General features: G+C 39.6%; 1 protein-coding gene across 14 annotated transcripts in view; it reads right to left on the bottom strand.

The window, feature by feature from the left end:
- Positions 1–14,038, bottom strand: part of LOC145978331 (histone-lysine N-methyltransferase 2C-like) — a 184,919-nt gene that overhangs the window by 111,701 nt on the left and 59,180 nt on the right. For all 14 annotated transcript variants that reach the window (XM_083110895.1, XM_083110904.1, XM_083110906.1 and 11 more), the window contains exon 22: positions 882–1,007. In XM_083110895.1, the coding sequence (XP_082967021.1) occupies positions 882–1,007 (126 nt within the window). The remainder of the gene's footprint in view (positions 1–881; positions 1,008–14,038) is intronic.

Here is a 14,038-nt window from a genome sequence, read left to right as displayed (position 1 = left end):
ATGTTCTTCACGAAATACTTGCATTTTTATAATGTAAATTTTATATCAGTAGTTTGTCACTATCAGCATATATTTTAAATTAGGTCACTTTCTAACATCAGTGACAAAACTAATTAAAGATAAAATTTACAATACAATTTTTTGTAGGAGTTAGTTTTTCAAACTGTATTACATTTCAAACACAATATATGGTACAAATATTTTCACAATTTCGCCAGACAGAAGTTTTACAAATGTACAATGTTTTTCAAAACAATGTAAGTGAAAATAAACATAAATCACAATAAAACATCAAAATGCTGACAAAGGTAAAATTTATTGTATCTACAAAATATACACTAAACACGTAACGTTTCCTTCCCCTAACAGGGTCTTCTTCAGACGAAGATTCACAATAACACAACTGTGTTACCATAAATCACAAGACTATATCTTCAAAGTAGTTTGTGCATAACAAGTTACTGAAGTTGTAATTATTACTTGTAATTACAGTAGAACCTCGATTTTTACGTTTTTTTAAGGGATCAAGTTGAAACACCTTAAAATGTGGGAAAATGTAAAATCTTGGAAAATTTGATGCCCTTTGCAATGTTGGGACCATGAAGATTGAATGTATAGTGCAGGAAAATGTAAAACCGGGGAATGTAAAATCGAGGTTCCACTGTAATATTATCGACAGGTAGAGTATATTCTAGTCCTTCAGATGGACCTCATTGGAATTTGTTAATCAATTAGTTGATTTTCCCTGAGATTTAATACTTTTCTAATTCCCTTAGATTTCCAGGTTTTGGCAGGTGTGAAGAATGCTGAATTTAGTTCATAAAATCATACGCAAATTTAGATATGAAAGACAGCATTCCTATTATTTTAATTAACATTACCTTAACACTTCCCTTCGGAGATCTAACAGATGTACTTTCACTTTCACTGATTTTCCTTTTGCTCTCTTCCTTTTCTGCTTCCTTCTCCCTTTTTGCTTTTATTTCTTCCATTGCCTTCAGTTCATCCTATGGAACATTGGGAGAATAAAAATGTTATCTCACTTACTTCAAAGGGTGTTGCATTTTATTAAATAGAACACTTTCAAAAATACAAAAAGAAAATATGGTTTTTATCTAAAAATATCTTACACAAAAAACTTCGTTATTTTATTCTCTATTCGTTACCTACTTCTTCCATAGTGAAAACGACTCATTTCTCCAATTGGTCTGAAGATACAAATGAGAAGTTAGTCAAATGGTATCATTTCTAATAGAATTTTCCAGCACATGACAAAACTCATGGTCATTTCACACCATTTAAGTTAAATAAAATCAGGTTTTCTACTTATTTTGGCAAAACCAATTCTACAACTACATTTTTTTATATTAAAGTAACTATTCTACTGACAGTTAAGCAACATTTTCTGGGCAATGAATTATGAAACTAAACATGGCTAATTAAACATAACTACACTTAGAACACTTTCCCAAATTTATAACTATAAGTGAACAATTTTGTGTCACGTGTGGGATGAATATAGCACTGTTTCCTTACTTATAGAGCCACCACACACCAAAGAACCCTCAGCCATAAGCCTTCGTGCATCTTCCCCTCCAACCGTTCAACTTGGGCCGTAAGGAAATGTACTCCATCCCATACTCCTTCCCTCTACAAGCAATTTCAATGCACAGGACATGCAGTTCTGTGCAGGTTCTTTTGCCAGTGGCCCAACTATAATAAAGACATTTATGTGGAAACACTTAGGAGTTCTTCTTATGACGGTAGGTGTCATAAGCGTTCCTCACAAGTTGAAATATGTGGTTTAACCTGGTTGATAACATAGAAGTCTATTGGGTACTGTAATTGCCCATAGATGGCAGTAGGATACAGATCAGCCGACAGAGCTGATATTTGATTCAAAGGACTCTCAATAGATGTCCTCAGTGCACCCTGAATTTAAATTTGTCAAATTAATGTTTTGTTTATTAATTTAATTATGATTGAGATCTTAATACAAAGAGTGATATTGTTTACTAATAACATATCACCAAGTTGGAATGCAGACTTATTTTGTATTGATTATTACGAACTTGCATAAAGAAGAAAGATCCATGAAGCCGGAATATAGGTACCGTTCAACAGGAACTGATTCCAAAGAACGGATCGTGGAACCCGTTGGCCTAGTAAAAAACGAAGGGGCTTGGACGAATGGAATCGGATGCAAGAACTGGTGATTGGAGGAACGGATCAGGGACTCGGTCCCAGAGGAGACATGTGGATGGTGGTTGAAACGCAACGGGCGGAAAAAGAATCATTGGAAATCGCGCTGAATGAAAACTATAAGTGAATCCATATGGTTGGACATGTTCCCAAAAGGTTGCAATTTACGAATCTCAACAAGTTTCGAAATAAAAGTTAGTGTGGAAAAGGATATTATAAGTTGAATTCTGTGGTGACATATCCGGCCGGAGGACTGGTGACGTGTAAGTACACATCTCTTTGAATACCTGCGCAGTAATCAGGTGAGTGTACCAGGAACACGAAATATTCAATAATTTATCTACTATATTCATATGCTAGCATTCGTGTGTTCGATAATGGCCATTATGCGCGAGTTGTGCTTCCGTTAGACTGGGCGGGAAAATTTGCGCGTCGCGTAGCCATCTTGGTTAAAATGTTGTAAAGGAACTCGAATGATGGCTAAAGGGTACTGAATGTGTAAATTTGAATCTGATTCATCTTTGAATTAATTTAGGCAACAATATTCCAGCATGTATGGATCATAGTCATTAGGTTATACATTTGCTTACTTAAAAAAAAAAATTGGTGTAGAAAAGAGTATCGATTTTCGTATTTACCAGTATCGGTATGCAGTGCAACTAGCTTGCTGGGAAAGGCCTTTTATGTTCTAAGTAGAATGTTAAACGGGGACTGTATTATGCTCCATTAATCTAAAAATATACATGTGCAAGCATATATCCTTAAGGGCAAATTTTTGAGAAAAGGTACAAATTCATAAAATACTGAATTGCATTATAATTCCTTATATTGTAAATTTACTTATTTTCGTGTTGCCTGCATAAAGGAAAGACATTATTGCTTATAATCTTGAGTATGGATTTGTCATTATTATTCGTTGAAACTTATCACTTCTTGTCTGATAGTTGTGAAATTGCAGGCACGCAATTGTAGTACGTGGCCTACTTCAAGGATAAACAGGGTCCGTTATAAAGTTGTAATTGACATTGCTATAAATGCTTGTTGTTAAATAAACATCTATTATCGACTCGTGATTTTGCGATTTAAATCTTATGATTTTCTTATAGTGTAAATTGTGTACATATTTCTGTGTTTAATGCTGATATTCCTTTTCAGTCGGGGAGTGTACGTTTCGCTCTGGTCAATACGGGTTGTTGTTTCCATGCTTGGGGGAAAGGTTTAGTGGGAAAGGATAGCTGTAACTATAGGTTAGGGCATATTCAGGTTGTATGATGGCAGCCTGGGGGCGTTGGGGGAATGTGGTATAGAAAGGGGGGAGGGGCGATTCTGTTGAGGAGTAGATGTATATGAGGAAATTGACTGTTTGAAAAGGATGGGCATTGTTAACTTCGTTTCACTGTAGTCCAATTGACATCGCTACTAGTGCTACCGATTGCAGTTCTAGGGTTTTCTGTAAAATTTTGGTCCTATTGCAACAGATATCGAGAATCTGATTTTCAGTTCCTCGATGTCAGTTTCATAAAATTTGAATCTTATTTGAGTTTCAAATTTCCAGGGGCATTTCTTAAGATCTCGAAACCCAATTTGAACTTGCGCTTCATAAGATTACGAGGACTCAATGGCAGGGTGACTGCAGTGGTCGGATTTGCTCGCGCGTTAAACAAATTAATTTTGTTTCTAATTCTAATTAATTAAAAAAAAAAAAAAATGGTTACGGAAAATGAACCAGTGACTTTGGACACCTTACTTTCCTTCATTAAGGAAAGCAGTCAGGCGTCCAAAGAGAGCACGGAGTTGCTCAAGCAGGAACTTAAGGAAAGCAGTCAGGCGTCCAAAGAGAGCACGGAGTTGCTCAAGCAGGAACTTAAGGAGAGCAGTCAGAAGTTGAAGTCTGAATTGACTGAGCACTCCAGTAGTTTGGTAGGTGACCTTAGGGCTGACCTCAATGATACAAACAAATGTATCTTAAATATGCAGGAAAATCTGGTTAGGAATTGCGAGGGCCTCAAAGAACTTACGCTTACGTTATCACAATATAGGATTGAATGCATAAGCAGGGCGGAGGGGCTTGATAAGAAATGTGAAGATCTGGCTAGTAGGTTGGATGTGGAAGTACAGGGTGTGCAAAAGTCCTTGGGCCAGATGGAAATTCATAATGAAAATCGTTTCAAATCCTTGGAAGGGCAAATAGTAAAAAGGGTGTTGGATAAGTTGGGAGGTAAGGATATAGAGAAGAGGCAAATTCCAAAAGGTCTTCAATTAGCAAAATCGGTCAGTGATAGTGAGGTGGGAGTAGTAAAGAAGGAAGTTTCTTCGCCTTCTCAGCAGTTGAAACATATTTCTTCTCAGGATCAAGCTAATGAAGCTCTGGTTGTTAACACCGTGCCTGCAGAAGTTATGGTGACACTGAGGTCCCTTGAGGACTCGATGGGTAGAGTTAGCAAGGTTTTGGATAGCTGGGGTCGAGAAGGTACATGTAAAGTAGACCGTCTGCAAGTTAATCTAGGTAAACCAGTTAAGAGTAAAGATGTTGGTCACTTGGTCTCTGGGGACACTGGGGTGGGTCGCAAGGATAAGGCCACCTCTACGGATAATTCTGACACTGCAGATAGTCGGACAATCATAGAATCAAAACAGTTTGTTTGCAACTGTGTTTCTAGTGCAGAGTCTTCTACGGAAACTGAAAGACCTGGGAAGGGACTGACTGCGTTGAAAGGGAAAAGTTATTTAAAGACCAGACATAGAAGGGTTAAACCGTGTAGGTCTTTAGAAAGGGTTGAAGCTCTGAAGAGTGCTGGCCTGGGAAACGGGGAACAATCTGATCTTAAGGGGAATCAGGGCTTGGCTCATACGAAGTTGTTCAGTATAAAACCTCAAGATTTGTTGAAGTTTCCAAAGTTTAATGGTCTGATTACAAATGTAACACCCACTGAATTCCTCGAAAAAGTGGAGGAACTTCTGGAGTTGTATGGTATCGATCAGGTTCAATACATTAAATATGTACCAAAACTCTTGACTGAGAGTGCGAAGATCTGGTTTTCCGAAAGAAAGGCTCGATTGGTCTCATATGATTTGTTCAAATCAGAATTCATCAATCATTATGAAAGCTCAAGGTGGCGTAGTACCTGCCTGGCAAAAGTATTAAATTCACCTTATCAAAAAACCTCTGAGGAAAGCGTGTTACAGTTCTTCTCTAAGAACTTTAAGTTGCTTCGCACCATCCAACCCAAAGCAGAAGAATTGCATATTGTAGCTCAGCTGGGTATTCTCTTACCATACAAATTAAGAGAACATTTGGTGATGCAGGACATTTCGTCTTTCGCTGAGGCAACTCACGCAATAGAAAATTTTGAGTCGCTGAAAGAGGCAGTTGTCAAGCGAGACCTAGCTTCTCCTCTGCGGGGCAAGAGTTTCAAGGCAGGGATTAACAAAGTTATGGTTGCTTCGCAGGATTCAGAAATCCAGGACAAGTCGTGCATTCCCACATTGACAACTCCCTCTATGAATGGTGGGAAGGGCACTCGTTCGAGTCCTAAGTCCAAACGGCGATGGCATAATAACAAAGATTTTGTAGAGGATTCTTCGTCGGGAAACGGAGATCGACTCGCATCGAAGGAGGTGATGTGAGCTCGCTTGGGAATAATCCTCCTGGTAAAGGGATCGCCTCAGTAGTACAGCAAGGTCAAAGGGATGTAGCTAAGATGTCAAATACTTGTGAACCATTATTGGAAGGAAAACAGTTGATCGGCGATAGCATGTTGCTTAGGCTTGCTCAGAAGTTTTGTAACGGTCAACTCATTGTTGATGAGCAAGGTAATCGGGGTATAGGACTGTCGGTGAGTGGGCAAACCACAGAGCAGCTGAACAGTAGATTAAGATCGTGTTCAAAGTTGACCGATTCGGTCATTCTCATGATTGGCACGAATGACATCCTTAACTTCCAATCTGAAGAAGTTGTTAAGCGCAACATGTTAGAAACGTCTGTTATCGCACAGAACAAAAGAAGTTAATTGGTTGACCCTACCTCCCTTAGCACGCATTATGCGTAATGAAAATTCATATGTTTGGAGGAAATGGAAAGGGATCAATGAGTTTATAGTTTCACTTCACGATGATAGAAATGTCAAGGTGCATGACATCTCTTCGCTGTTCTTCAGCAGTCAGGGCGATATACGAGTAAATTTGTTTGAAGAGTTCATAGGTAATCCTTCACGGGGAAAAATGGATCGTGTGCACTGGAATAGGGAAGGTATGGTGTGTGTGCTCAATTTTCTTAGGGGTAAAGGAGTCTTAGGAAAATCGCAGCCAAGGGTTACTCAACCAAATTCGCAGATTGTGGTTGAGGCCGAGGTTCATGCGGTTGATGAACCGTCCATGCAACGACCTAATTCGGAAAACCGAAGGGAAGCTCTGACCTACGGGCGGGGGGTGAGAGTAAGGTAGAACATCCTGCCATTATGTATGTAAATATTAATGACATCGGGGAAGGAACTGATTTTGATGATTCGAAGAATTTACTTGTACCTGTAAATATTGATTCTAAACGGTGCGCTTCTGCTTTGATTCAAATTGCTATTTTAGGTAAACCATTTGTTGCCCTCTGCGACAGTGGCGCCGAGGCGAGCCTATTGGGAATGAGCGTCTGGAAATCCATCTCATCATTAATCTCTAGGCCAAGGTTGGAACCTGCTTCCGGCATAAAATTGATTGATTATTCCGGCTCAAAAGCAAAATCAGTAGAGGGAATTGCGAAGGTAATGATCAATTTGGGGGGCTATGATTACTATGTGCGTTTTATCGTAGTGAAAAATTTAAATATTCCTGTGTTATTAGGATTAGATGTCATATATGGGATTCATGGGGAACTCAATTTTGACGAGGAGGCCTTTTTCTATAGAACACCCAATGGTAGGGCTCTTTTAAAGTTTACTCCTCTTAAAGAAGTCGACACTCTGGAGTCGGAGGTGCCAATATCCAACGTATCTTTGAATTCACCCGGATTAGAAAATCAACCCTTAGATTGGATAGACAAATTAAAAGGTTTTCTAAATCTAGATGGGGATTTAAATTCAAGGTTTTTGGGGATGCTAACCTCGTTTGAACAGACCTTTTCGGATAAGCCAGGGTTGTGTAAAGAATATGTCCATCGCATGGAACTTGACACAAAGGTCCCGATCGTTGCAAAGAACTACCCTATTCCCTATGCATACAGAGACAAGGTGAGGGAACGATTAAATCGAATGTTAGAATGGGGGGTGATAGAACTATCAGACTCAGAATACCGTTCGCCGTTGTTAGTTGTCCCGAAATCTAATGGGGAAATTCGCCTGTGCGTCGATCTAAAGAAAGTCAACCAGCATGTTAAACCCATGCAACTGACTCCAATGAAAATTGATGATCTATTGACTTCTTTTTTACACTGTAAATTTTTTACTTCACTTGATTTGGGAAATGCCTATTGGCAGGTACCTTTGCATGAGGACAGTCGCAGGTACACTGCTTTTGCATTCGAGGGTATTTTGTATCAATTCAGGCGGGTGGTGTTTGGCTCGGTGAACGGCACAGCGGTATTTGTTGACGTGATGAACAGAGTGCTCGGTTCGTTCTTGGATTTTGTGGTTGTATATGTGGATGATATAATAATCAAGTCTAGGGACTTCGAGTCGCATCTAAAGCACGTAGCTTTGGTGTTGGAAAGGCTAAGCTGTGCAGGTTTCACATTGAAGTTGGAAAAATGCAAATTCGCGGTTAAAGAGTTTAAATTTCTGGGACATATCATCTCCACGCAGGGTATCACCAAGGATCCAGCTTACGTGGACTCAATAGTCAACTTACGTAAACCAGAAAATTTGAAACAACTACAAAAAATTCTAGGCAGTTTCAATTGGTTGGCTAAATATATACACAATTATGCCATCATTGCGAATCCTTTATATGAATTGTTGAAATTGAAGACAAAATGGTGTTGGTCCATGGAAGCTGATGAGGCGTTTAAGCGACTTAAGTCGCTGGTAGTCCAAGAGGTGACACTGAATTTTCCGAATTTTGAAGCAACGTTTTATATTCAAACGGATGCATCTCTTGTGGGAATAGGGGGTTATTGTTTTCAAATCGTAGAGGGAAACATGAGACCTTTAGGATTTGTTAGTAGACTGCTCAGATCATATGAAAAGTCTTACACCTCGACTGAAATTGAAGTTTTAGCCATCCTGTTTACCATAGGGAAATTTTCCACCTTTCTCAAAGGTAGACGGTTTGTAGTCGTGTCTGACCACAAATCCCTTACGTGGCTAGAGTCGGCCCATTCTTGGAATGCTCGACTTACCAGATGGTTCATCCAAATGCAACAATATTCTTTTGTGGTACAGTATTGTAAAGGAGCTGACAATGTTTTGGCTGATACACTGAGCAGGAATTTTCCCGATGTATTGGATGAACAATTTTTAGTTAACATTTCAGCTGTCTCACCCTTGGTTAAGGAAATTGTCACTAGAGAAGAATTGATCTTGTTTCAGAGTCAGGATACTAATTTGAAACAAATCATTGATCATTTAAGGGGCACGATGGTGAATGTCAATCCTAGATCTAGAACTTGGAACCAAACGTATAGTTTGTATAACGATGTATTGTATATTAAAGATTTCCATACAGATTCTCGCTGTAGGATCTGCATTCCTGACAAGTTAATTGAAAAAGTGTTGAGCGCATGTCATGATGATTTGGGACATTTCGGTGTCGCGAAAACCCTGTCACAAGTTTACCAAGTATTTTATTGGAAAGGGATGCAGACGGATGTAAAGTCTTACGTAAAAAATTGCGAGCTCTGTCAGCGCACCAAACCAAATAAACATCCGGCAAAATTCGTCGCAAAATCTCACGTCATGAACAAACCTGGGCAATTACTGTTCGTTGACCTCCAAGGTCCGTTCACGTTGGGTCCGAAGCGGGAAAGATTCCTATTTACGATTTTAGATGCTGCATCCAGGTATATGGTTGCCTATCCCATTGTTAATAGTAATGCCAAGACGATAGTAAATAAGTTGACTCAGATTTATTTTGTGCACTTAGATGTCCCGAAACAGATAGTTTCTGATAACGGACCGCAATTCAAGTCAAAAATTTTTGAAGAGGCTATGAAAACATGGGGTATTCAACTGGTGTATACTCCGGTATACCATCCTAGCTCAAACCTGGTCGAGCGCTATCACTCAGAGTTAAATCGATTGATGAGGGTGCTGTGTTGTTCTAATCATAACAAATGGCCGGAACACATAGCACAGGCGCTATACCTCTTAAACGGTTCCATTGCGACTCAGACGGGATACTCTCCTTTGGAGCTTAGGTTAAATATGTCAAGAAGACTGACGGATATTCCGCTTAGGGACGGGGAAAATAACGTCACGTGGGATGGCAAACTGGTGATGTCAAATCTCAACAGTTTTAGTAAAAGGCAAGAAAGATTAAAAAGGCTCAATGCCGAAAAGATGGCTAATCCTGCCGTCGAAGTGGGTAATTTGGTCTTCATTAAAAACCAAAACCCAGGTGGTCTGAAAGATAAAATAGCAAAAAAGTACTGTCAACTGTTTGTAGGACCTTATCTGTGCGTTGAGAACAACGGGAATTCGACGTTGTCGTTAGTTGATTGTTTATCAGGAGAAAGATTAAATAATCAGTCAATCGAAAACTGCAAATTGTGGTTATGTTCCCGCGACAAATGGTTGTTTTGGGTCAAAAGGGTGCAGGAGTTGAATTTGGACGGGGTGAACGAGTTGTTGCCGATACTCATCGGTTCCTGTGAGCAACCAAATGCCAGGGCAGGGGTTAAGGATGTTAACGAAAGTCTTTGAAATTAGGCAGGATAAATCTTTTGCAGGTCAAGTGATATCATACCTGCGGCGGGCATGATAGCCAAGTTGGTGTGGTTTCGCGGCGGACTGCAGTTTTGGGATTTAATTCTGTTGTTTTTCCTCAGCCTTACAAATTTGGTTATTTGGGTCATTGTGGCTCCTAGATTGCTTCTGTTCAGACTTGCTGTACTGCCTTGATCAGGGAAGTGATTTAATGAGCCAAACATCAGGGATTCTGTGGTCGTAAAGTCCAAGTGAAATCTTGCCGGCGGCGGGCGGTGGAGCCAAGTGGGCAAGGTTTTGCGGCGGGACAGCGTGCAGCTGTGGGGTCAATGACTCATTTATTACCTGGTGTTATGAGCAAGCATGTGTTGACCAGAGCGAAATGGGCATTCACTTTCTGAAGAATTCATTCAGTAATCACGCTGTAAATACTAATACATTGTTAATAGTGTAAATAATTCTTTGGGACTTATGTGTATCAATAGAGTATATGTCTTATGCTATATTTATGTATGTTGGAGTGTAACGTTTAGTTGTAAATTGTTTAAAAGATGGAATTGTTTGTACGGGGTTCGGCCTTTAGTTGGGCGCCAGTTATGACGGTAGGTGTCATAAGCGTTCCTCACAAGTTGATATATGTGGTTTAACCTGGTTGATAACATAGAAGTCTATTGGGTACTGTAATTGCCCATAGATGGCAGTAGGATACAGATCAGCCGACAGAGCTGATATTTGATTCAAAGGACTCTCAATAGATGTCCTCAGTGCACCCTGAATTTAAATTTGTCAAATTAATGTTTTGTTTATTAATTTAATTATGATTGAGATCTTAATACAAAGAGTGATATTGTTTACTAATAACATATCACCAAGTTGGAATGCAGACTTATTTTGTATTGATTATTACGAACTTGCATAAAGAAGAAAGATCCATGAAGCCGGAATATAGGTACCGTTCAACAGGAACTGATTCCAAAGAACGGATCGTGGAACCCGTTGGCCTAGTAAAAAACGAAGGGGCTTGGACGAATGGAATCGGATGCAAGAACTGGTGATTGGAGGAACGGATCAGGGACTCGGTCCCAGAGGAGACATGTGGATGGTGGTTGAAACGCAACGGGCGGAAAAAGAATCATTGGAAATCGCGCTGAATGAAAACTATAAGTGAATCCATATGGTTGGACATGTTCCCAAAAGGTTGCAATTTACGAATCTCAACAAGTTTCGAAATAAAAGTTAGTGTGGAAAAGGATATTATAAGTTGAATTCTGTGGTGACATATCCGGCCGGAGGACTGGTGACGTGTAAGTACACATCTCTTTGAATACCTGCGCAGTAATCAGGTGAGTGTACCAGGAACACGAAATATTCAATAATTTATCTACTATATTCATATGCTAGCATTCGTGTGTTCGATAATGGCCATTATGCGCGAGTTGTGCTTCCGTTAGACTGGGCGGGAAAATTTGCGCGTCGCGTAGCCATCTTGGTTAAAATGTTGTAAAGGAACTCGAATGATGGCTAAAGGGTACTGAATGTGTAAATTTGAATCTGATTCATCTTTGAATTAATTTAGGCAACAATATTCCAGCATGTATGGATCATAGTCATTAGGTTATACATTTGCTTACTTAAAAAAAAAAATTGGTGTAGAAAAGAGTATCGATTTTCGTATTTACCAGTATCGGTATGCAGTGCAACTAGCTTGCTGGGAAAGGCCTTTTATGTTCTAAGTAGAATGTTAAACGGGGACTGTATTATGCTCCATTAATCTAAAAATATACATGTGCAAGCATATATCCTTAAGGGCAAATTTTTGAGAAAAGGTACAAATTCATAAAATACTGAATTGCATTATAATTCCTTATATTGTAAATTTACTTATTTTCGTGTTGCCTGCATAAAGGAAAGACATTATTGCTTATAATCTTGAGTATGGATTTGTCATTATTATTCGTTGAAACTTATCACTTCTTGTCTGATAGTTGTGAAATTGCAGGCACGCAATTGTAGTACGTGGCCTACTTCAAGGATAAACAGGGTCCGTTATAAAGTTGTAATTGACATTGCTATAAATGCTTGTTGTTAAATAAACATCTATTATCGACTCGTGATTTTGCGATTTAAATCTTATGATTTTCTTATAGTGTAAATTGTGTACATATTTCTGTGTTTAATGCTGATATTCCTTTTCAGTCGGGGAGTGTACGTTTCGCTCTGGTCAATACGGGTTGTTGTTTCCATGCTTGGGGGAAAGGTTTAGTGGGAAAGGATAGCTGTAACTATAGGTTAGGGCATATTCAGGTTGTATGATGGCAGCCTGGGGGCGTTGGGGGAATGTGGTATAGAAAGGGGGGAGGGGCGATTCTGTTGAGGAGTAGATGTATATGAGGAAATTGACTGTTTGAAAAGGATGGGCATTGTTAACTTCGTTTCACTGTAGTCCAATTGACATCGCTACTAGTGCTACCGATTGCAGTTCTAGGGTTTTCTGTAAAATTTTGGTCCTATTGCAACAGATATCGAGAATCTGATTTTCAGTTCCTCGATGTCAGTTTCATAAAATTTGAATCTTATTTGAGTTTCAAATTTCCAGGGGCATTTCTTAAGATCTCGAAACCCAATTTGAACTTGCGCTTCATAAGATTACGAGGACTCAATGGCAGGGTGACTGCAGTGGTCGGATTTGCTCGCGCGTTAAACAAATTAATTTTGTTTCTAATTCTAATTAATTAAAAAAAAAAAAAATGGTTACGGAAAATGAACCAGTGACTTTGGACACCTTACTTTCCTTCATTAAGGAAAGCAGTCAGGCGTCCAAAGAGAGCACGGAGTTGCTCAAGCAGGAACTTAAGGAAAGCAGTCAGGCGTCCAAAGAGAGCACGGAGTTGCTCAAGCAGGAACTTAAGGAGAGCAGTCAGAAGTTGAAGTCTGAATTGACTGAGCACTCCAGTAGTTTGGTAGGTGACCTTAGGGCTGACCTCAATGATACAAACAAATGTATCTTAAATATGCAGGAAAATCTGGTTAGGAATTGCGAGGGCCTCAAAGAACTTACGCTTACGTTATCACAATATAGGATTGAATGCATAAGCAGGGCGGAGGGGCTTGATAAGAAATGTGAAGATCTGGCTAGTAGGTTGGATGTGGAAGTACAGGGTGTGCAAAAGTCCTTGGGCCAGATGGAAATTCATAATGAAAATCGTTTCAAATCCTTGGAAGGGCAAATAGTAAAAAGGGTGTTGGATAAGTTGGGAGGTAAGGATATAGAGAAGAGGCAAATTCCAAAAGGTCTTCAATTAGCAAAATCGGTCAGTGATAGTGAGGTGGGAGTAGTAAAGAAGGAAGTTTCTTCGCCTTCTCAGCAGTTGAAACATATTTCTTCTCAGGATCAAGCTAATGAAGCTCTGGTTGTTAACACCGTGCCTGCAGAAGTTATGGTGACACTGAGGTCCCTTGAGGACTCGATGGGTAGAGTTAGCAAGGTTTTGGATAGCTGGGGTCGAGAAGGTACATGTAAAGTAGACCGTCTGCAAGTTAATCTAGGTAAACCAGTTAAGAGTAAAGATGTTGGTCACTTGGTCTCTGGGGACACTGGGGTGGGTCGCAAGGATAAGGCCACCTCTACGGATAATTCTGACACTGCAGATAGTCGGACAATCATAGAATCAAAACAGTTTGTTTGCAACTGTGTTTCTAGTGCAGAGTCTTCTACGGAAACTGAAAGACCTGGGAAGGGACTGACTGCGTTGAAAGGGAAAAGTTATTTAAAGACCAGACATAGAAGGGTTAAACCGTGTAGGTCTTTAGAAAGGGTTGAAGCTCTGAAGAGTGCTGGCCTGGGAAACGGGGAACAATCTGATCTTAAGGGGAATCAGGGCTTGGCTCATACGAAGTTGTTCAGTATAAAACCTCAAGATTTGTTGAAGTTTCCAAAGTTTAATGGTCTGATTACAAATGCAACACCCACTGAATTCCTCGAAAAA

This window comes from Lepisma saccharinum, chromosome 24 (genome assembly GCF_977018435.1).
Source record: "Lepisma saccharinum chromosome 24, izLepSacc3.1, whole genome shotgun sequence".
Classification (NCBI taxonomy): domain Eukaryota; kingdom Metazoa; phylum Arthropoda; class Insecta; order Zygentoma; family Lepismatidae; genus Lepisma; species Lepisma saccharinum.
Note: the sequence above shows the minus strand (reverse complement) of the source record. Positions and strands in the feature narration are given on the sequence as shown.